Consider the following 24,492-nt stretch of genomic DNA (forward strand, 5'->3'; position numbering starts at 1 on the left):
TGGTAGGAGCTCAATAAATATTGGTTCCCTTATCACTAACACAGTTTACCTGGAACCACAAAGGAGTTTTGTTTCTTTGCTGTTTTTACTTTAAAAATTATATGTTGAACGGATAATTCATTAACTGGTTTAAATGATATACAGTGAAACGTCTTCCCATCTCTGTCCTCTGGCGGCCTAGAGGCAGACAATATAATGTTTCTTAAATGTCCTTACAGAGGTTTTACACATGTAAAGCAAATGGTGGTGTACTATACATACAGTTCTGCACTCAGTATAATTTGAAAATCATTCCATTAGAGTACAAAAGGAGCTTCCTCAGGACTATTTTATGGCTCATAATATGCCACTTTATACACAGTAATTTATTTAATCAGTGCCCTAGGAAAGGACGTTGAGATAGATGAAACCTTTTAACAGCTTCAGTGAGTAACTTTGTATATGTACATCTATGTAGGATCTATTCCTAGAAGTAGAATAGTTGGGCCAAAGGGTGTGGGCAAGCATAGTTCTGATACATATTGCTCAATTTTCCACAAGCACCTGTTTCTCCATCTCCTCATCAACACGTTATGAAACTTTATGATCGTTGTCAATCTGATAGCTGAAAAATGGTATCTTGGGATAATTTAATTTGCAGTTATGTTGAGTGGAGTCAGCCTCGTATGTTTAAGGCACATATTTTCCTTTCTCTGTTTATATTTTTTTGCCCATTTTTCTTATTCATAGGAGCTATCTATGTATAAGGAAAATCAGTTCTTTGTCAAATGAGTTGCAAATATTTTTTCCCAGTTTGTTGACTTTTGACTTTGCCTAGAGTGCTTTTCTGCCATGCAAAAACATTGTATGTTTATGGGATCGAATTTATCCTTTATTTTTCTTTGATTCTGGATTATGTGTTGTAGTTTGAAAGGCCTTCCTCACTCTGAGGTTTAAATTTTTTTTTTTTTTTTTTTTTTTAAACCTCCCCTGGGGACTTCCCGGTGGTCCAGTGGCTAAGACTCTGCGCTCCCAATGCAGGGGGCCCAGGTTCGATCCCTGGTCAGGGAACTAGATCCCACATGCATGCCGCAACTAAGAGTTTGCATGCCACAACTAAAGATTACGCATGCCGCAGCTAAGATGTGGCACAGATAGATAAATCCACGATGCAAGGAAGATCCCGCATGCTGCAACTAAAAAAAGATCCCCTGTGTTGCAACTAAGACTGGGCGCAGCCAAACAAACAAAACCTCCCATGGTTTATTCTGTTACTTTTAGAACTGATTTTTATGCTGCAGTCCTGATCCGTTTGGTATTTTGTAAAGTGTGAGGATCGTAGTACCTGTATTCTGAAGAACCAGTGCTAAACTTGGTTGTTAAATAATCTGCTCAACCTATTGCACAGATGGGAAAGAACCCTGCCCACCGAAATACCTGTCTCCAAAACCTCTCCTCTTCTGGAGCTTGCTAACTCAGGGAGTGGCACCTCCTTCCAGGAAGGTGCCAAAGTTCCACCTTCATGCACCTCGTTCACACTGTCTTGTTGATTCTTCCTTCTAAATATTCACGAATCCATTCACTTCACTCCCACTTAGCTAAGCCAGTTCAGGCCTCGTCATATTGTTCACACATCAGGGCTTTAACATGCTGCTCCCCCTGCCTGCAACATGGCTGACTTCTTATTCAGGACTCAGACCTTCCTTGCCCACCTTCTCTCAAGTACCCCCCATCACTATGATATCACTTTATTTTTTCTTTCACAGCACTTGCTACACTCTGTAATTACCTCATTTATTCACTTGTTCACTGTCTTTCTCCTCCACTAGAACGTAAGCTTCCTGGTATCATGGGCCACGATTTTTGGCTCCTGCTGTATCCCTGGCACTTCTGACAGTGCATTTCACATATCGGGTGTTCAAACTATTTACCGAATGAATAAGTGAATGAGTTCTCACCTGGATTACTTCAGTGGCCTCCTGCTTCTCCTTTTTTTCATGCTTCCCCGTGAGACATAGACTCAGGGAAATTGAGTGACATGTCAATTATTACTGAACAAAATCAAGGAGTCCTGAGAAAAGAGGGAGCTCAAGGCCAACTGTGGGGCCAGAGGAACTGGGGTTGACTGGCATGCTGACCAGACAGGGTCAGGGGACCTGGCTTCTGGTGCCAGCTTGCTTCCTGGTATGTGACCTTGAGCAGCTCACTTCCTCTCTCAGCATCTTCCTCTTCTGAAAAGTGGTGATATTAAAACCTCAATGACACAGGGAAGTTGTAAAAATCAAATGCAGGTATGTGTGGAAGTGCCCGTACACTGTAAAGGGTCAGGGACATAGGGCAAGCTTTCTTCCCTCTCAGAGGGTGCTAACTCACCTGCAGGTGGGCCCTCTGTCTTCCCACGATCTTCCTGCCTTCAGATGCAGGCAGATGCTGTGCCAGGACTGAGTCTCTCTTCTTTCACCATTTCCTCCAGCTGCCCAAGCTGGGCCCAGTGTCCTACCCACGGCATGGTACCTGCCAATAAGCATGGGGCCGGCGGGAGCTGCTGACAGCTTCCAGGTGCCAGGGCAGAGATGCCTGGCACACACAGGTTAATGCAAGAAACTTTCTTCTGGGCATCGGTTTTTTTCCCTGAGGAAAGCAGGGTTAATTGGTGTCCCAAGACACCAGACAGTCATCAATATTACGACAGTGGCTGTAGGCAGTTGAAGGGTGGATGATTCCAGAAGACAACAGGGAGAGCCAGTCATGAAGCCTCAGGGCTTCAGGTGCACCCAAGCTTTGGTTTAGGAGGTCATGCCTGTTTGTCCTCCTTTGGTCTCCTGGAGCCAGAGTTCCTCCTTCAGCCATTTAAAAAGTATATTGTTTACTTAGTGGGCCAGAAGAGCTGTCCCAACTCCACAGAGAGATTATTCAGCCTGAAAATTAAAAACAATCTCCTGTACTTGTTAAGTAGGGAAGCGATGACCCATCTTAAGTCAGATTCCCTTTTGACATTGTTTTGCCTCAGGCTCCTTTCCTCTGCTGGCCTCATTAAATGTTGGTAATCCCTATGTTGGTCTTCAAAATTTAGGGAGACTTTACGTATCTGGGAATTTCTGATTATCTCTTTCTTTAGCGCCTCCCTTCTCCAAATTGTCCCCCCAGATTGCTGCCAGAGGGATTTTTCTGAAGCACAGTTCTGATCTTCTGGCTCAGAAATCTTTTGTTCCCTACTGCCAGTAGGGTGAAGTCCAAATTCCTTAGCTGGGAATCACACACTGCCACAATTCAGATTGTGATTTTGTGAAATTTACAGCTTCAGATGGATTGACAGGATTTCAATATAAATTAAATCATAGAATATGTATCATTTATGATTAGGTTCAGAGAAAGCCCAAACACTAGGGGCTTAAATAACACAGAAGCTTATTTCTCAAGTCCTCAGGTGGGCAGTCAGCGTTTCTGGGCCTCAGGGACCCAGGCTCCTTTGATTTTGTTGCTGTCCCATTCTCAACATGGTCAAAGATGGCTGTGCAAATTCCGTTTGTATCCCAGCCAGGAGGATGGTGAAAGGCGAAGGAAAGGGTACAGGATGGATGCCAGCTATATTTTAAAGAGGTTCCTAAGAAATGGACACCTAGCACCTCTGCTTACATCACATGGGCCAGATCTTGTCAGCTGCAAGGGAGGCAGGGAAACAGTGTTTATTCCAGCCCACCACGTGCCCGCCTAAGAGTCATCAGTTTTAATTCTTAGCAGTAGAATGGTATTTGGGGAAAACGAGAAGATTCTGACATAAATGTTCTGCCTCTATAACTTAGTCTGGTCCCTTAGTCTGTAATGCTTGTCTCCCTCCCCTGCCTGAGAAAATATTATCATCCTTTAAAGCCCAACGTCAGCTCCAAGGACTTCCCTGGCGGTCCAGTGGTTAAGACTCCGCGCCCCCAATGCAGGGGCCATGACTTCGATCCCTGGTCGGGGAACTAAGATCCCTCATGCCGCACGGAGCAGCCAAAAAAAAAAAAAAAAAAAAAAAAAAATCAGCTCCAGACCCCCAGAGGTACTATTCCCGGGACACTCTGCACACCCCCGAGGTCTCTAACCGTGATGTGGTGTTAAGAACCTTCCTCCCACCTGTCTGCCCACTCTGAGTCTCTACCAGGGGCCCGATCCTTCTCCATGGCTCCAAGCTCATCACATCCCCTAAGCCCAACCCTGTGGAGTCCCCCTGCAGAAACTAATCGTAACTTTGACTCCTGTAGGCTTTGGGCAACCTCCCGCTCCCTCTCAGACTTTTTGCACTTTCCCACATTGACCAACTGCACAAATCATCCATCCCACTAACCTTGAGGATACAGAACGGGAGGGACTTGGGTGAGTTGGGGCTGATTCTGAGCCCAGGTGTACCAGGTGGCAAATCTTACCCAGAGGGCACCTGTAGACCTTTCCCAGCCCCAGGCTGAAGCCGAGTCCTTTTCTCCAGAGGACACACAAGATGCTCCTGAAGGCAAGAGGATGATGCCGGGGCCCAGGTATGTGCTGGCATGCAACTAGCCTTCAGAGCCAGTTTTCCACATCTCTCCACTGCCTAAAATCCCTCAGTGCCTCCCCCACGTCTTGGGGGCAAGTCCTGAGCCTTCCTGCTGACTGCTGCCCACTGCTCCCATCTCAGTCTTCATACTCCCCCCGCGTCCTGGGCAGCAGCTATACTTGCCTGTGGGCAGTTCCCCGACTGCTAGGCTCTGCAGGGCCGCCAGACTCTCACGAGTGCTGTTGGCTTTGCTTGGTACACCTTCTCCTGCTGGGCCTTAAGATTGGCTGTGACCATACTTCCTCTGGGAGGCCTTCCTTAAACCCTCAGGCAGAGCTGCCGTGTCCCCACGGCCCTCCAACACCTCCGTATCAGCAGCCTCATGAGTATGCTGTGCGCTACGCTTAGCTACTCGCGGGCCAGCCCCACGTCACTCACGGGCAGCCCTGGCCTCAGGCACATGCTAGGCTCTCAGTAAGTTCCCCCGCAGTGAGGCTCTACAGCTCAGGGACAGGGGGCCAGGTGATGAGGGAGACACCCCAAAGCCTCTAGTTCTTTGCTTTGAGTGAGTGGATCATGAAGCAAACACCAAAAACTCACGTAGTGTCAAACTCTTCTCTTTGTCTGAATAAAGCTACTCATTTTTCAGGGCCCACTTTCCAGCTTCACCTCAGGGAGGCCTAGGACAGGACCTTGGTTAGGCGCTCACAGCACCTCACGCGTGTCTTCTTTTGCACTCATCACTATGGTAACTGTCGTGGGACCAGGGGTTGGATGCGGGGTTTCTCAACGGCGGCACTGTGGACATCTGGGCTGGATAAGCCCTTGCTGAGGGAGGCTGTGCCGTGCACTGCAGGATGCTGTAGCAGCATCACTGACCTCTGCTCACTGGGCACTAGCAGCACCCCCTCAATTATGATAACCACAGCGTCCCCTGGGGGTCAAATGAGCTCAGGCTGAGAACCACTGGTGTAACGTCTATCTCCCCAGTTAGAATGGAAGTTCCATGAGGCTGGTCCAGGCACCTGAGACCCCATTTCCTTGCTTTCTCAGCCTGGCATTCACTCCTCTGTGGAGCTGATCCTCCCCCTGTCCCAGATTGAGCCGAAGGCCACCTGAGATCGAGTCAAACCTTCCTTTTTAGAAGATTCTCCTCTGTGGGCTTGGAGGGCTTGAGGGCAGAGACCTGTTTTACTGGCTTTTGTACCTGCCAGCCCCGCCAAGGCTTTGCTTTCAGAGCGGTCAGGAAGTGATGGCTGGAGGACAGGTGAGGGTGGGCAAGGGGGGCTTCTAGTGCTGGGAGCTGGCAAGGGATGGTCCTTCTTATTAGGGGTGACTCCTATTGGTTTTTGTTTGTTTGGTTTTTTAGGGAGTTCGGACTTTATTAGATACCCGGAGGCTGGCCCCAGGGAAAGCCTTGGCTGGCCTCGCAGTTCTCCGACTCAGAAGTGACAGTGGGGAGAGGAGCGGCCTGCGGAAGGCGGAGGCCCCAACTGGGGGGCCGAAACCAGTCCTGCTGGTCCGCCTCCCCTCCCACGTGGTTCCGGCTCCTCTGGGATTATCACATCACATGGTGAGGATCTGCTTGGAAGACACGAAAGGCTGCATGGACGCTTCTAGGGCACGCTGGTAGTCCTGCAGTGGGGCCTCAGAGCAGGCAGGGGCCGTGAGCTGGCCTCGGTGGATGAGATCGCACAGCGTGAGGATCAGCTCCTTGAACTGGTCTGTGGGAGGTTGGAGGGTGTCAGACGGGGGAGCAACCGCAGGGCTCGGTGAGGGGACACGCGGGCTTCCCCTGCTGGCAGGAGCTGGTGCTGGGCTCCAGGGAAGCCTCGAGAGCCCTGGGCTCGGCCAGGGACACGGCGGCCGCTGCGGAGGCGGCCTGGTGCCCGCCTGTGCTCAGGACAGTGAGGGCCACGGTGGGGACAGAAGCACGGGGAGCAGCCCCAGGAGCTGACGGGCAGGCGGAGTGGTGGCTGTGATGGCTCGGCCCACAGAACCTGACTGGGTGTAACGGGGGGTCCTGAATGGTGGGAGGGCGGAATCACTCAGAGGGGCAGAAGCCGGAAGAGGCACGGGGAGGGGGTGGGTGGTGCCTGGCACGCCAACAGATGTGCAACAGCGGAGCTCTGCTCAGGGAAAAGAGACTTCCCTGAGAGCCCAGGCTCCCTCAGAACCGCACCAGCAGAAGCCACCAACGTCCCCTCCCGGGCTTGCCTCCCACTAAGGACCCAATATGGTAGAGGAAGATGAGAAGTGAAGGCCTTGGCTGAGAAGTACTTTGTCATAGACATCAATTCATTCAACGAATCGTATCCCCTGCTTAAAACATTTCAGTGCTTCCCATTTCCCTTTAAGACCGAGGAGTCTGAGCTCCTTAAAGATGATTATAAGGCCTTTCGTAATCTGGCCACAACGATGGGCTTTTACACATGCTATCTTCTTTGCTTAGAACACCCCCTTCAGACGACCACTTCCCTCCCCGCCCTCCGCGCCGCTGGGATAACTCCACGCCCTTCCTCAGCTCAGCCCGGGGCGGTGGTGGTCACCATCTGGGGAGCCAGTCCTCCAGGAGAAGAAGAGCAGTGCGCTGCCTCAGGTTTTGGAGGCAGAGAGGCTGTTCACGCCCTGGCTACACACCCCTCAGGTGGGGACGACTCGGGGCCAGCTACCTAGCTACTCTGAGCCTCTGTTTCCTCCTGTGTCAGACAGAGCTGACAATAGTTTAAACAATTATGACATTTAAACCGAGGCAGAGGTTAAGTAACTTGCCAATGTCCCACAGCTCACTCGGCAGAGCCCATAGCAAGTAACGGTGGAAGCAGGATTTGGGCCTGGGCAGGCCGGTTCCAGAGTCTGTTCCCTTTACTTGGCTGTCTTCCACGGCAGGCTTCCCCACTGTCAGCTCCTCAGGAGGGTGGCAGGGGATGCCTTGTTCAATATGGTGCCCCAAGGACTAGCCCACTTTGGTCCAATAACTATTTGCTGACTGCAGCTGTATTTAGAGACTGTTTTCCTTTATCCTGTTGTGGGCCTGGGCGTCCAATCACCTCTCCAGGGCTCAGAGTGGCTGGTCACTTCTGCAGTGGGCACTGCCCTCTCATGTGACCCTTGGTAATGGGGCCATCATTCACTTACCTGGACTGTGGTCCTTCTTCCACTGGGATAACCAAAAGCCCCGAAGTTTGAGATCCTTAAAAATGAGCAGGCTCTGTGAACACAGGAAGGACATATTGGGGCTCTGAGGGCAAAAACTCCAGGCACTGCTTAAGGTATGGATTCCCCCAGGGCCGGGGGACACTGCCTGAGTTTAGACAACAGTGGTGTCCAGGCCCCTGTCTCCCGGCACTCCCCCGCCCCGCCCCACCAGCTTACCACAGAGGCGATGACAGGCTGCTTGGCCATCCCCCCATAGGTCACCATGGTTCCTCCAGGCCTGAAGGGTCCAGAGAGAAGAGAGTGGTCGCAGGTAGAGACAGAGCCCTTCTTGAACCAGTTACAATGCATCTATTCCAACCCTGGTTCCTAAACCTCGTTCTCAGAATCCCTGGGAAGGGTTCAAAAATACAGATTCCTAGGCCCGACCCAGACCTAATGAATTGGGAAGCAAAGCTCTATATTAAAAACGACAGAAAACAAACAAGCAAGCAAACACCCCCTGCAGACGACCTCTATGTCTAGCCAGGGTTGGGAGCCCAGAGTGAAGCTCCCAGTCAGGCTTTGCGGAAGAGCCGCAGAGAAAAATACTCCGCTGAGCAAAGCTCACAACCTGAGTCATGAGTGGAGCCAGAAGTAGATCGGGCCGGGCTCTACTCCACTGTCGGTATATGACGCTGGGCAACATGTCCACAGCGGGCCACACTGCCTCTCCTGTACACGCTCCAGTGAGACGACGCAGCTAAAGAACGGTGTGGACGGTGCAGAGGACAATGGCGATTGTCAGGACCTGCTGTCTGACACCCACACCCGCCCCGGCGGTCAAACAGGAGAGGGGCTCATATGATTTTTAAAACGTAAGCTAGGACTTCACATGCCTGACTTAATCTGTGCTCCCCTCCCCACTCCCCTGGCTCTTTTAGGAGTTTATTGATCAAGGATGACCCGAGATACATTTTGGGACAACACAAGGGAGGCTCTGTGAACTCCAGGATGGAAGAAGCTGCTGAGAGAGGCAGGTAACTCTTTGTGCCTGAGGCCGGGGGCCAGTCTGGTCTTTAGTTCCCTTCAACTGCCACCTGCTCTGGAAAGTAGCTCCTGCATGGTGGGGGGGCGAGCCCTCCCTCCGTGGACCTGCACTTCACTTGATCTAATCAGAATGGCTACCGTATACTGGGTGTTTACTATGTGCCAGGCACAGGTCAGAGCACTTCACATGTGCTGGCCAGTGAATCCTCACAGTAACCCCAAGGGAGGACTTTTATGACTCCTATTTCACAGATGAGAAAACTGGGGCCCACCTCTCATTTGTATAGTGCTGTGTACAGACCTCAGAGCCCCTTGGACTCACCTTCTGAGGCAGAAAGGGTTTATATCCCCCCATTTTACTGATGAAGAGACTGAGACCTGGATCGTTTTTCACATATTGCTTAACTTTTCATAAGTCCACAGCTAGTAAGCACGAGCCACGTGGGGATGGCAGTTGGCCTCGGAGGCTGCCCAGAGTAGGGCTGAAGAGGTATGCTCGGAGCCACAGCAACTCGGGCAAGCTGACAGCCCTCTCTGGGCCTCGTGTGGACGGGGATGGGAGCAGTACCCCTCACCTAGGCGATTGTGGAAGGGGTACAATCACGCACTCTGCACAGTCTGGTGCACGGTAAACACTCTGTGATTGTGACTACAGCTCTCTGATCACATGACCCAAATTCCCATCCAGCCTGAGTTCTAGAGGGTTCCCTCAGTGTCTCAGCCATCTAGGTACCCTGTGGCTAGTGAGTGCTAGCAAATATGAGTTAACAAATGTTGGTGCTCTAGTTGGGAAGTGTCCTTTCAGGCGCCCTTCAATTTGAGAAGTTTATATTAAACGAAAAAAGAAGGACAGGACATGCACTGTCAACATGTCATCCCCCTCTGTGGCGGGATGATAGGTAAGCTTTGTGCTTAATTTTTCCTTTGTACTTTTACATGCTTTCAAGATGTTTTGTAACAGCATGATGTTACCTTTAAAATTAGAATCTATTCTTAAAAGCTAATAAAACATTTAAAAGCTAATAAGCTTGGACTAAGTGACTTTTTCAGATGCCCCTAGGTTATGAATCCTTACCCGTTCCCCTATCACAGAGCGCCCAGCAGTCTACTTCTGGGGTCCCTAGGAGAACAGAGCCGGATGGTCATCTGTAAAGGAGGAGGCTGAGAAAGGGCGGGCCCAGGTAACTAGGACATGACGTGGGTCCCATCTTCCTACTCCGGATCGTGCTGACCTGGCTTTGGCCTGCACTGGCCACTGGGACTTGGTCACTCGGTGGTCCTCCTGGCTAAATCCCGGGAGGGCGCCTTTGTGCACTGGACCCGCAGGGCCGAGGGACTTACGCCAAGTGCCGCAGCAGCTCCGTGGAGCTTTTCCCGCCGACACAGTTGAGAGCAAGCTGAGGCTGGGGCACGTCCTGGAAAAGAAGGGACCTGCAGTGAGTGAGCTACCCCTCTGTGGTGGGGTTTGAAGCTTGCTATAAACAGCACTTCCCTGGCCCAAGGGCTGTGTCAGGAAGGAGAGAAGAAAGTGGAACAGTCATGCCTTCCAACTCCGTCTGGGAAGGGCCTTTTCTTTACCAGCTTAATCCTGTTATCTGTTTTAGGATTTTGTTCAAAACTCACCTCCTCTGGGAAAGAACAGACAAAGGGCACCTATGTTCTGTTTTGACGGACTTCATTTCCCCCTCTTCTCAGCACTTACAACTCAGTTTATATCAGATGTGCTGACCTACTGCTTCAGAAATGTTCTCAAGAGGCACGTGTTCTCAAGCAAGTGTGTGTCCAGTCCCTCCAGGGTTCAGTGACAAGAGGCTGAGATGTGGTTCTGTCACTTACTAGGTGTGCCGGACAGGGTTAAGGGGCTTTGAGTTCAGAGAGGCCTGGGACCAGCCCGACTCCACCACTTATGACTGTGTGGTCTCAGTAAAGTCCTTTCTTTTTTTCCAAGTCTTCGTTTTCTCACCTATAAAATAGATAGCACCTACTTTGTAGAGCTTTTGTGGGGATTATCAGATAAAATATACAGCAAATGCTTTGGAAATGTGACTTCTTTTCTTTCTCTTCCCTCCTGTGCCTCAGTTTCCTCAGCTCTCTCCCAGCTCTGAGATTCACTTCGGCTGTGTGGGCTGATGTAGTCCACCACTAACGTTCAAAACTACCAATCATACAGGGTTTCCTAAACCTTGTCTGTCTCTCCTGCCCCCTCACAGCCCCGGGCACTTAATGCATGCTTTCCCCTGGCTGAGGGAATGGGCTTTATTCTTCCACGAAAAGAGACAAAGGGAGGATTTTGGAGACGAATGGGGCCAGTGCCAGCTTTTCCAATTCAAGTGAATTTCTTTCTTCAGGGAGTTGGGCCTGGAATGGAGGTGCAATGTCGCTCATCACTGGTACCTTAAAGAAGTTTTTCATCTCATGTTTTCTAAGTTCCTCTTCTGTGACAACATGATGGGCCCCCAGATTCTTCAGTCTGTCGGTCAGCTTCTGGATGTCAGGTCTGGAAACCAAACACAATTCAAGGTCCTCGGTCATATCTGCTCACTTTCTCCACGGAAGGCTCCCAGGACCCCTCTGCCACAGCTGTGAGAACCCGAGCTTCTCTTTGTGGGAAGCTAAGCTGGGCCTGGCCACCAGTCTCATCACATGCTGGCATCTCTTGGCCTCAGTTTCCTCACCGGCGTGAGAGAGCACTGGGAGGTTTCTACTGCTCCTGTCAGCCCAAGGACGCTAGAAACTATCTGGGCTCAGGGAGGAGTCACTTCACTTCCTGATTTCTTCTACTGAAACGCCAAACTCTGCTTCCTTTCCCCCTCTTTTCAAGGGGCTCTTCAGAGTGTTGTGCAAACACACTCCGGTCCAGGAGTGGCTCTGAGCCTCTTTACCAAGGCAAACAGAACAATTTTTTTGTTAGCACAACTGAGGGGATGGGGAACTGAAGCGAGTATCAGTTCTCCTGCCAAGGCTGGGCTTCCCTGAAGAGACACAACCACGTGCGTGGATGGTGAGGCTTAAGGCAGTTGGATGATATGATGGAGAGAGAACAAATTGGGAAACTAAGTTTGTCATTGGTTTGCTGTGTCTTCCTGAGCAAGTGGCTTCCTCTCTGTGATGACAAACCTGCCCCATCTCCTTTACATCTGTATTTAGTGCACTTCAAAGTATCACACAAATGCAAGGGAAACAAGGGCTCTGGGTTAGTCAGTTCACAGAAAGAATAACACAGCTTAAAACATTCCCAAATGTGAACTGTGGTTTTAAAAACATGAGGTTTATCACAAGTCAAGAGTCTCAGAAACTCTTAGCTGTTCACTAAGGGCCTTCTCCTTCCTGCCCTCCCTTTACATTTCAGATTCATTCATCCTATAGCCAAAAGCCACTGGACTTCAGTGCTGGTGGCTGACTCGGCTATAAGCCAGCTCCTGCCCACAGGAAAGGGAGACCGCTTACGCAAGGGCGCCACCTGGTGGAAACATGGGCACCCGCGGGTGGCAGGCGGAAAGGCCCAAGTGGTGTGCTGGGATCAGGCCTTCCCACGCACCTGTCTCGGACCACGTTGATGGTCCTCAGTCCCAGGGCTGCGGCGATCTGGATGACTGCTTGCCCCACTCCACTGTTGGATGCATTCTGGATGACAGAATCCCCTGTGAAGCCAGGAAGAGACTCAAGTTGAGACCTGTAATAAGTCAAGGGCTTCCAGCCTAGGATCCTATTATAGGGCCAGAGGTGGAGTCCTCAGACTCTGAAGGGACCCAGGACCTGGCTGCTGAGCCTTCTCAGTCCTTGGACTGTTGTTCACTCTTCTCCCGTGCCCCACAAACCTCTACAACACCCATGAAGCCTGCCAGGATTCAGCAACTCAAGAGTTCACACTGGATGCAACTTAGACCCTGCTGTGTAAATGATTTTGCATCCTTCATCATCCTCCCAATTTTTATGTCCTCAAGTCTCTGGTTAGGTTATTTCTTTGGCTGGCAATGTTTTCCTCTTTCCGTCTCCCTTCGTTTTCAAATCCTATATATCCTTCGAAGGACAGCTCGAGTGTGGCTTCCTACATGAAGCCTTCCCAGATTCTTCCCCCGTGCACTCCCACAGCACTCTGCGGCCGTCTCTGTTAATGGTCACGGTCAGCCCTGACTTATACTTGGTTGTTATCTCAGTCCATTTCTATCAACAGGCTGCGGCTTCTTGAGGGGAAGATGCACTGCCTCAAAATGGGATAAGAGCTGCACTGGAGAAACTGGCAGCCCCTGAGACAGGGACCTCCAGATAGTCTGTGGTCAAAGCCGAAGCCTAACTTTGGACTTAGCCAACGGGGGAGGCCGCGGGCCATGCTGGGAAAAGCATGGGCTCTGGAACGAGACATACTGGGGTGTGAGTCCCAGCTTCTCCACTGACTGTAACGGAAAGTGAATGGGGCGGGATGAGTCCTGACCTCTTTGAACCTCAGTTTCTCCCCCATAAAACAGGAGCCCTAGAAGCACCCACCGGGGTGCTCCTCATTAGAGCCCAGTGCTGTTGTGTCCGGGAAGGGGCTCTGTTCCCCTGAAATGCTATCTGGGTTTTGAGAGGCAGCAGGGATCTCGTGCTAGAGACAGAGGACTTTCTGGAAGAAGGCCCATCCTCCTTAGCTAGGGTCAACCTACAGATCGTCACCCATCAGTGGGTTATGAAACCAACCTAGTGGGTTGCAAGCTTTTTTTTTTTTTTAAAGTTAAAATCAAGGAAAATAGAATAGTGGAGTGCATCACACATAGTGAGGGTAAATATTATTCCATGAAACTTTGGTTTTCATTACATATATATTCATATACGTCTATGTACTAGATGACAATTTAAAGTGTAATTCTTACTGTGGGTCAAGATCACACGTTTCACACCAGCCCTGGGGCAGGAAAGTGGAGAGATACACCATGGGCACTTGAGGTGGGTGGTGTCAGAATAGCCTGATGTGACGACCACAGCTGCAGCCCAAATCAGAGGGGGTCTGAGGGGAGAGGATTTAGGCGACCAAAACATCTGCTGCACTGGGACTTGAGCAAAGGTCCCTGATCACACCTGCTGGCTTTCTGCACTTAAAGAGACCTAGGGCTGCTCTGCCACAGCTGGGAGAACTGGCATTTGTCTCTGTAGGAAGCTGGGACTGGTTTTCAGCCAGATTCATGCAGAGCTGCCACCGAAGGTGACCACACTCCGGATTCTTTTCACCTCAGTTTCCTCGTCGGCATGACAGAGCTGGACTGGGTGATCTCTAGGGCCCCTGCCAGCTCCCGGATATGCGTGGTGTGTGGGGTAACCCTCCAACCACGGGGGACGGGAGTTGGTGGGTAACTGGCCCAGCCTCCTGTCACTTGCAGGTTAATTCTGAGGAGGGTTCTGTGAGGGTCTGTGGAGGGTCCCCAGCAGGACTGGGCCCCGGTTGCCCACGGCAGGATCAGCTTTCGCTGGCTCTTCCTCCTTCCCTGTCCCTGTCCCCAGTCCCTCACTCCTGCTTCCTGGGGTCACCTCCCCAGCGAACTGTCGGCCCCCAGTTCTTTTCTTAGGCTCTGCTTTCAGGGGAACCTGGAATAAAACACCTGGCTTTGTCACTTCCTTGCTGAGTGATCTCATGCCAATAATTTACCTCTCTGGACCTCAGTTTCCTCATTTATAAAAAGGGAGAATGATAACAGCAGTACACCTTCACTGTGCTGTATGCCAGGCCCTGTGCTAAGTGTCACACGGCATGTTTCAGTGAGCCCTCAGAACCCCTTACTCTCCATTTTACGGATGAAAAGTCTGATGATTTGAGAGGTCAGTTCCCAGTTAGTGAGGCGAAGCTGGGGTTCAGACCCGTGCTGTGGACCTCGTTGCACCGCTCTGACGTCCAGTGCATTTGACGGGGCAATGCATGGAAAGGCACGTATGTGGGCTGGAAAGTGCTCTGGCAGTGCTGAGTGGAAAGACTAACACTAAGTTCAGCATTTTATTGAAAACACAGGGACTGTGTCTATGTTGTCTGGCTTTGTAGCCCCAGAGCTCAGCACAGCTCCATACGATTTTGCTGAATGACAGAATTCCATCCCAAGCTCTAGGGAATGTGACCCTTCAGCGGTTTTCTAGGGTGTGCTCCTCATGAGGTTTCAGCATGTTTTCCAGGATCCAAGCAAACATCTTTCCATGTAAAGCAACACCACCACCCAGGTTGGGGCCGCCTTCCTCGCAGGTAAGTTCCCAGGCCTCAGGGTCGGGACGTGGGTCACACCCCAGACAGGAGTGCCCAGCCTGCCCACCCACTGCGGTTCCTACCTGGCCGCAGCCGCTCAAAGTCCATCAGCATCCGGTAGGCTGTACAGGGATTGACGCCCAGGGTGGCGGCGCTCTGAAGAGGGATGTCACTCGGAACCGAGATGAGCGCTTCCTCGCTGAACACAGCCTCGGTCCGCCAGGTTCCTAAGAAGGGGGAGGCCAGGGGAGTAAGGAACGACCCCCTCCATGCCCAACCCCACTCCCCCTCCTCAGTGGACGGGCATCGAGGACAGCGGACTTCAGTAATACTTGGAGAAAAAGGAAAATCCCAAAGCCTTTTCGAATGTCTGAGTCCTCATGATAATTATGTTAGGGAGACTGTGTTATTCCCACATCAGTGACCAGTAGATTTAGCTAGTGTCACACAGCAAGTGGCTGAGGATCTCAAACTGCTGGGCTCTGAGGGTGAGACAGCAACATCATTACCAGCGCAAGAGAAGCTGAGAAAGCCCCATTTTCCCACTCGGCCCTCATTCTCACCTAAGGCAGGGTGACTCGGGTGGTATTATGGAAAAAAGCATGAAAGCCAAAGTCAAAGGCCGAGGTGTGGGACCTGGCTTTGCTGGTCTGCTAGTCTGAGCACAGCACTAAGTCACTGAGATTTGGTTATTCTAATATGTAGATGACACTGGCAAGAAGAGCCTTGACTGGCCTCCCCCAAGAACTGTTGCACAGATCAAACGAGAATATGGGAAGTGAAACAATCCTGTAAACTGGAAAAAAATGCTCATTAACCCCCAGCCCACATTCCAGTTCTAGACAAAAGAATAATAAAATGTCCAATTTAAAGTCCTCACTCAACAGGGCAGGAACTGAGGCTGTGACTTGCCCCGTCGCCCAGCTCCCCGGGCTGCCCACTTCCTTCTGCAGATACTCATCCGGCACCGGCTGTGAGCCAGGCCCCTCCAACAACGACACAGTCCTTACGTTCACAGCGCGCTCACTCCAGTGGAGCAGAACAGGTGAGACACGAACAAGCAAGTACAAGAATTCTAAGTTATACAGAGAGAGAGAGAGAGACAGAGGGAGGGAGAGAGAGGAGAGAATTACTTTAGATGGGAGGAGTCAGGGACAGCTTCTCTGAGGAGGCGACAGGCTAAGAGTTGAAGGATAGAGATGCAGCCTCTCAGAATCCACAAAGAACATTCCAGTGGAGGAAGAAGCATGTGCAGAGACTCTGAGGCAGGACAGATAGAGGAATGGAGCAGGAAGAATGCACACTGGAGGGGAGAGAATGGTGGGAAGAGTGGCTGGAGACATGGCTGACGTGGCACAGGCTGGACGGACGTCACACAGACTTTCATGATCTTGACTCACAGTAACCGTGTGTTACAGTCTAACTCAGTACATGTACATACATAAACACATGTACACATACATGGATTCATAACAGAAGCCGAAGTTTCACGGAACAATACTTACCCTACTCTATGTGATGTACTGTTATTTTCTATTCTATTCTGACCAACTTTAACAAAAGAAAAATTCTGCTTGCAACCCACTGGATTGATTTCGCTAATGGGTCACAGCCTGCAGTCTGAAAAACATAAGGGCTCAGGGTCATGGCATAAAGAACGGATTTGATTTTAGTGAATAGGAAGCTTTAATTTTTTCTTATTTATTTATTTATTTATTTTTTGGCCGCACTGCACGGCATGCGGGATCTTAGTTCCCCGACCAGGGCTCGAACCCGCGCCCCCTGCAGTGGGAAGCTCGGAGTCTTAACCACTGGACTGGCAGGGAAGTCCCAGGAAGAGTCCAGGAAGCTTCTAATTTTAGAGAAGTCTGAGGTGATTGGATTTATGCTTTAAGATCACTTTGTTGCTGCGTGGAAAAGACTGGGGCGGGGGTCGGGGGGGCGGGCAGAGTGGGAACAGGGAGGCCAATCAGGGGGCTTCCGGAGGGGCCCAGATGCGAGGTGATGGTTGCCTAGACTTTGGCAGTGGGGATGAGGAAAAGTAGATGGATTCGAGTTATGTTTTGAAGATAGAATCAACAGGATTTGATGAGCATTGGGTGACAGGTCCTCACCTGTGCAGGCGGGATCCTGTATAAAGCACAGTCAGACAGATGCAGATTCAAGCCCTGGCTCGCCGCGCACTTGCTAAGTTACCTCAGGGAAACGACTTGGAGCCTTGTTGGCTTGGTGTCTGGTGGCTGTGATGTCTCAGGGGCCCTCGGCCTACCCTTCCAAAGCTCTCGAGTGTGACTCATGACCCAGTGGCTGGGATTCCGACAGTGCCCTGGCTCTACGTGGTCCAGTGTGGGGAGCAGGGACCAGCCTAGACCGCTAATTGTGTTGCAGGAGGGGAGAACCAAGGTGGGCTTTAGGGGCCAGGAATTGGCGATAGGAGGCAGGAACACTCTTTATTATAGGCTGTGTCAATCCCAGAGTAGATTTCTGGCTGAGAAAATAAGAGGCTGAAAAACTGAAGGACCGCTTTGGAGTCCAGGAGGTGCCTTGTCTGTCTCTGGGCTTCATGCAGCCTGGTTTTCAGATCTTCAGCGTCATCTTCATAACTATCACCCTCATTCATCTTAGTCAACGTTTACTGTATTCTACTCTGTGCCAGACGCTGAGTGAATGGCTTTCTGTGCGTGAAATCAAAGGTGTTTTCTACTTCCCCTTAGTGGCAGGACAATGGAAATCCAACCCTTGACACGGATTTCTGGGGCTTGGCAGTCCCTAATCGTCTTCTTAGGAGAACCTGGGTGGGATGGGATGGGGGCAGCACCCACGTCAGCCTCCAGGGCTTTAAAGTAGAAACCCTTAGACTTTGGAGTTGTAGAGACCTGCTTAAAAGCCCTGGCTCTGCCACTCACTAGTTGTGTTGACTTTGAATGATCACTTCACCCTTTTTGAGTTGCAGTTTTTCTGATCTATGAAATGCGGAGAATAACACTCCCGCTAGAGTGTAAAGATTAAGTGATGACATTGTACAGACTGTCATTGTGCCTGGTACACAGTAGGTGTGGAACATCCCTTGGTCTCCTTTTCTGATCCGAATTCCCAGGTCCGAGTTCTGAGGACTCCCATTCTGCACTCACATGCACCTGACCCTTAACCATCTCTGTCATCTAACACAGGGGTCCCTAACCTATGGCCCATGGGCCAAACTTGGCTCACCACCTGTTTTTGTAAATAAAGCTTCATTGGAACATAGCCCACTTTTTATGTATTATTTATGGCTATTTACATTGGCAGGGTTGAGTAGAAGTGGAATGGCCTGCAAAGCCTAAAATATTTACTAATTCGCCCTTTAAGAAAAAAGTCTACCGCAAATGTAGTGTTTGCAAAGATCATTGTATGTATTCCCTCAGTTGAGACAGATAAGGCAACGACTATTAGCTCCATTTTAGAGATGAGGAAACTGAGGCTCAAAGTAGTTGTGATTTAAACAAGGTCATGGGGTGGTGGGGTGGTGGTGGTGGAAGGAGAGCCTGTACCTCATTCCCAGGCCAGTGCTTGCTATGCCCCATGCTGCCTCAGGGGGCTTTGAGTGTTTCCAATGAGAAAGCCAGTTCGCACATTAGCTGGCTCTGTCTCCCTTGGGACTGGTTGCATGTGGGAAAAAGCTGGCTACAGGCGCAGCAGCAGCTGAGTAGCCCAGTGCATGAAAAATGCCCAAGATCTGGCCAGTTGAGGACTTATCTCTTTAATGACTGCTACTCTACTAAACGGCAGCCTTCACTAGAAGAAAGACCATGTCTGTTCGCTGCTGTATGTTAGAGCCTGGCACCCTCAGATGCTCACAAAATGTTTACTGAATAAACTGAGTTAATTAGCATCCTGACAATGATAAAAGCCTCATCCCCATCCTCTCCGACTGGCACCTGGTTTAAAAGAATCACCTTTCCTCCGGGGAGAAATCCCTGCTCTGGATATCACCCCCCCACACACGTGCAATTACGTACACACCTGGCACGTGTCCTTTATTCTCTCCAATCTCACCAAGCTTCTAGGTCCACCCCGTCTCTCCAGCCCTGCAGCACTACTTGCTCAGGCCCTCGTCGTCTGAAGCGTGGACTGCTCAGCCACCTCCTCACTGGCTTCCTGCCTCCACCCTCTGCCCTTCCAGAGCATTCTCTGCACTGCACAAATCTGATCAAATCATTCCTCGTGTTCACTCTTCATCAGGCCCCCAGTGACGGTGGATGCGAGCCCTCTACAACTGGACCCCAGCCGACCCCTCCAGCCTCATCTCACTTCTCCCTATCCACCCATGACCCAGCCATACTGAGCTACCTGCAGTGCCGATGGTGCCGTGCCTTCTCCCATCGCCACACCTTTGCCCATGCCGCATTCCCTGCCTGGGAAGCCCTTCCTCCCCTGGCTGTACTTCTACTGTCTTCCAGACCCAGTTCAAGCATCACTTCTCTGAGAAGCCTTTCCTAATGCTTCCCAAGATAGGGAACTCTTGCCTTTGTGTTCATCCTGTGATTACACCACTCATTACACTGCACTGTATTAAGTGCTCTTTTCCCACTCCCAGCCAAGAGCACTTTGAGGGCAGAGACTGTGCCTGAGCCACGTTGTGTGCCCTTCACTCTGTACGGGGGCTGGCCCGAAGCACCAGTCAGTATCCAGTGAATCCTTACAGATCTCAATTTGCTCACCTGGCTATGCTCTTTCACTGTCAGGGGACTTTCAGAGAGGGTGGGGCCATTCTTGGCACTTCCCTGATCTCAGAGAAGGAAAGAACTTCTAGTAGACTCCTGGTACTGTTTTCTCTTGCTTGGTACATTTTTCTTTCTAGAACTGCTCCTTCCTAACCTCTGGGGCTGTCGACCACAAGGCCTCACTCTCTATACCACAGAGGTTGGCAAGAGACTCAACCAGGGCAATTGGAGTGGCCTAAGCCCACCCACTAGTGATAGGTTCATGGATGGGCAAGGATCCAGACAGGGCTGGTCAGAGCCCTTCTGGGGGATGGATATGGTTGTATTGGACACATTCTGGAGGACATGCTTCTTCGTTTGCTCTCAGGATGATGTAAACCTCAGGCTGCTGGTGGCCATCTATGAAAGGTATATATCAGAGTGGGTCTGCATCTTACCTCCACCACTTATTGGCTGGGTGACCTTGGGCAAATTGCTTAATCTTTTACATTTACTGTAGTCTCATCTGCATAATGGGAATGATAACAGTATCTACCTCATGTTGTGGGAATGACTCAGTAAATATAGGTAAAGTGCTTACAACAGTGCCTGGTACAAAGGGAGTGGTCAATATTTGTTGCTATTCCTATATCACTGTGTGGGGAGATCCCATTGGAGAGCTAATGAGAATAAGAGAAAGAGCTCTCATAGCATTGGTGTTTCTGGATCCAGCTGTGCCTGAAGCCTTCCATCTCTTGCACTTCCCAGTTCCACAAACCAATTAACTTCTTTTCTGGTAAAACAAGTTTGAGTTGACTCTCTGCAAGTTATAACCCAAAGGGTCCTCCCATTGGAGTGTAGTGGGAAAAACGGAGGAGACAAGAGTCCAAGGGGCTCTCCTTTTAGTTAGCTGTTTGCATTTGGACAAGGGCTTCTTCTAAGGTTTCAGTTCCTCGTATGTCCAATGGGATGGATGTCAGCCCTGCTTCCCTCTTGTGGCTCCTGTCAGGATCCGTTTGTATAATGTTTGTGTCTCAAAAACGACCAAGTACTAAAACACAAATCTCACCAAAGACTCTTTACCACATGTCACAGAAAACCCTAACTCTCAGCATGGCTTTCGCAGGGCCTTCCCCAGGCGGCCCCACCTGCTCTGTAACCGCCCCTTCACTTTTGCAGTCCTCCTCCACATGCTCATCCTCTGCTGTGGCTACACTGGGTTCTCCTCCATTTCCCCAAACTCACCTTTGTGTCTTTGCTCATTTTGTTTCCTCTAAATGCCACAATTTGGGGCGCATCTCCACCTACCAAAATTCATCCATCAAAGGTCCCTTCCAATGAAGCCTCCTCCATGAAGCCCTGATCTTTCCTTAAGACTGTGTCTATCTCACACAGAGTCGCCAGAAGTGCCCTCTGCTTCCTGTGAACTTGCAGCACTCCCTTTATGGAGGTTGTTGGTTTGGAGATTTCTTCAATTAGATTTTAACCTCCTGGAGGGAAGGGGCTGTCTTATTTGATTCCCCATTGCACCCTACATTCCCTAGGGATGTAGGGATTCGGAGACTCATAGCTCCGATCAACATGCGCCCACAGTGATGAGAGCAGGTGTATCACCACCTCCTGAGCAAAAGAAACAGAACTGCTGCTCTCCTGGTCCAGCTTCCATCCCCACTGGAGGTGGGTATATGGACTTAATAAGAAACCCTGCGCTGCTTACTTACAGAGACAATAAACAAACGTGTACCACGCGGGTGAAATAGGATCTGAAACAACGAAAAGCTGCAGACACCTGGAGAAACTCACCCAAACCAGCATTCGCTGGAATCACCCAGTCTCCTGGCTTCACCCCGGTCACACTGCTGCCCACTGCTACGACCTGTCCAACACCTTCATTCCCTCCAACAGCAGGCAGCTTGGGAAGGAGGCCATAATTGCCTAAGGGAGAAGAGCACAAAGCATCATCCAATGAAGCTTGGGCAGGGAAAGAGCATGGACTTTGGAGTCAGACAGACCTCAGCCTGCTCTGGCCTCTGCCTCTGACCAGCTGTGTAACTAACCAACCTCTCTGAGCCCGAGCTTCTTCATCTGTAAAGGGGGATAATACACCTCAGATTCATGGTTATTATGAAGATTAGATAAGATAATGTAGGAAATGAGCCCAGCATATCGCACACTTCACAAGGGTTGGTTTGCTCCCCGCTGCAATCTTCCTAACTCAAAAAGCCTCACATTTCAGGGAGGGGAGGCCAGAGAGGGCTCACACAGCCTGTAGACGGCTCATCTGGAGAACAGCTGCTGCTAATCACAGGAACTTCACACTCACACCTGGGGAGGAATGAAAACGAGGTGGCGGCTAAGCAAAAAAGCCAATTAACATAAGCCACAGAAACCAAGGTTACCTTGGATCATATTAATGTCAGATGGATTGACAGGGGCCGCCAGCATCTTCACATGGACGTCTGATCCGCCCACAGCAGCCAGCTCCAGGTTCTTCAGTCTAAGCACAAAGCCAGAGAGAGATATTCATGTCAGCCAGGCTAGCCAGGGAGTCTTTTGCTCAAATCATCTCCCCTAAGTAGGTCAGGCAGCAACATTTTCGAGCTGCCATTGTGTGCCCAGGAATTAGGGTTGTTAAGAAAGAGAGAGGAGCTATAAGGAATTAGTACAGGACACAGGGTAATGCTCATTAACTGCAAGTGGAAAGTCCCAAGTGACCTTTCCACTCCACCACCCACTCTAGGGCAGAAAATAGCTAGAACTCCTGAGGGCATGGGTTAGTAGTGGTTAGAGATGCTAAGAATCACCTGGTATACTAATATTATGGATTCTCAGGCCCCAGGGCTGACCTACTGAATCAGAATCTCCAGATCAGGGGCACCCCAAGTGGTGAGGGAAAGAGAGATGGCCCATGGAGTTGGGAAAGAACTCCCTGGGTGACTGTGGTTCACCCCCTGGAAGGATGTCCCTTCCGGATGAGGATCTGGTCTGTCAGAAAGGATGCTGGATGGAGAGCTGCGGGCCTCAGGTGTGAAACTCCATCACAGGATGGCTGCGTCACCACAGGCAGGTTTCTTCCCTGCTCTAGGCCTGCATTTCTCCATTTGTAAAATGGGGGTGATGCCACCATCACCCCCACTTGCACCTGATCACTTCCAAGAGCTCTTCCCATTTCAAGCCTGTGTGGTAACTCCCTTTGCTCACAGTGCGTGCGCTGTAGGCATCAGGGGACTAACGTCTTTATCCACTGGAATGTTGGTTAATGGGTAAAACCTGCCCAGTGGCAATGCCCATGTGCCACTTTTTTTTTTTTTTTTTAATAAAAGGAGACCTTCCAACCAGAAAGGACTGATCAGTGTATTAGACCAATGGATCCTCATGACTTTTAATTATCAGAGATTCCTTTTCTGTCTCTCTCCACACCTCTAAGACTTCATGTTTGCAGTGCTTTTCTCTGCCCAAATGTACTTGTTAATAATTCTCCTTATTTTTACTTACCAAAGGCACATATAAAAGCCAACCAGAGGTTCTTAGCATTAGGCAACAGTGTCACTGCACTAAGCTGATGTAATTCCACCCACTTCCTGCTGAAATCTGATCTTTTAATTATACCTGAGGCTCCACTTGGGGTAAAAGTGTGATTTCTAAGAAATGGCTTGTACTAGTAGTAATAATTGTGGCAGGCATTTGTGAGGTGTTTATTATACACCAGGTCCTGTGCTAAGGGCTTTCAACACATAATCTAAGATGTAACACCCCTGTGATGAAAGTATGAATATTCCCATTCTATCAAGCAGGAAATGAAGGCTCTTGGAGATGATGAAACTTACACAGAGTAAGAGAATTGGTCAGGGCGGGGCTTATCCACTTTCAGAGTTGGCTCTCTTACTTACCTTGCTCTAAACCAGTACCTGAAATTAGCATGGGAATCCCTCTGACTGCCTACGAGGACCCCTGGGGACCCAACCTGGGAATCCCTGTACTGGATTATGACCAAAGTAAGGGAGGCCATGCTTTACCATGATTGAGAAACAGCTGCAAAAAATCAAAGTAAAAACACTCTCTACAGAAAATGGTTAACTAGGAAGGAGTTGATGACCAGGGCAGAGAGAATACAGAAAGGGCTTTTTTTTCCCTTTTAGGTTAAGTATTAAGGAATGTATGTATTTATACATAGCTGGAGGAGGGAGAGTCCTCGTAATAATAATAACTACTGTTTGAGTATGTACCAGTCAGGCATGCAGCTGAGTGCTTTCCATGTGAGCTTTCATATTATTCTGATTTTACAGCCGAGGAACAAAGGCGCAATAAATAACTTGTTTCAGGCCACCAGAAGTCGTAAGTGGCTGATTCGGTTTGAACCTGGCAGTCTGACGCCAGAGAAGCCGGCTGGTGAAGGGCTGACCCCACACCACACAGAGGGCTGCAAGAGAAAGCCTGGAGTAGTGGGCAGCCTTGACCCTTGCTGGGCCTGCCTGGGGAGCCGGGGGGCAGGGGGGGTGCTCCACAGACTCCCCACCAGGATAAGCGGGAGGCGTCAGCCCAGACGGCACTGTTTCTCTGCGAACACATATGTAAGTCTGCACTCCAGAGAAAAATCCTGCCCAGGGCAAATGGACTGTGGACGAGCTGCCCCTTTATGTTATCTGTACCGCTTCTCTCTCGCAGTTCGACGGATAATCAGAGTTCTTCTGTAAGCTGACAGAGTCCACATGCTCAAGCTAGTTAAAGACATTTTTTCCCGCACATTTTCTACACGCTCTTCCCTCAGCCCAGAATTCCTTTTCCACAGCTTCTCTGCAAAGTGAGAAATTGAACGCACCCTTTAGGACCTGGCTGAAATTGTACGTCCCCTAAAGCATCTTTTGACCCTCTTCTTGGCCCTGAAAAAAATCACTTGCTCCACCCTCAGTGCTCCCATTACACAGATGGGG

The 24,492-nt window shown here is 50.2% G+C and overlaps 1 protein-coding gene across 3 annotated transcripts in view; it reads right to left on the reverse strand.

Moving 5' to 3' along the window:
- Positions 1-5,093: 5,093 nt before the first annotated feature.
- MECR (mitochondrial trans-2-enoyl-CoA reductase) overlaps positions 5,094-24,492 on the reverse strand; it is a 29,623-nt gene continuing 10,224 nt past the window's right edge. For all 3 annotated transcript variants that reach the window (XM_059917277.1, XM_059917283.1, XM_059917291.1), the window contains 9 exons: positions 21,961-22,058; positions 21,365-21,496; positions 14,963-15,106; positions 12,216-12,318; positions 11,072-11,174; positions 10,019-10,092; positions 7,868-7,928; positions 7,631-7,703; positions 5,094-6,216 (listed from right to left, as the gene is read on the reverse strand). In XM_059917277.1, coding sequence (XP_059773260.1) covers positions 6,059-6,216; positions 7,631-7,703; positions 7,868-7,928; positions 10,019-10,092; positions 11,072-11,174; positions 12,216-12,318; positions 14,963-15,106; positions 21,365-21,496; positions 21,961-22,058 — 946 coding nt within the window. In that variant the 3' untranslated portion in view covers positions 5,094-6,058. The remainder of the gene's footprint in view (positions 6,217-7,630; positions 7,704-7,867; positions 7,929-10,018; positions 10,093-11,071; positions 11,175-12,215; positions 12,319-14,962; positions 15,107-21,364; positions 21,497-21,960; positions 22,059-24,492) is intronic.

The sequence above is a fragment of the Balaenoptera ricei genome, chromosome 1, assembly GCF_028023285.1.
Source record: "Balaenoptera ricei isolate mBalRic1 chromosome 1, mBalRic1.hap2, whole genome shotgun sequence".
Taxonomy (NCBI): Eukaryota; Metazoa; Chordata; class Mammalia; order Artiodactyla; family Balaenopteridae; genus Balaenoptera; species Balaenoptera ricei.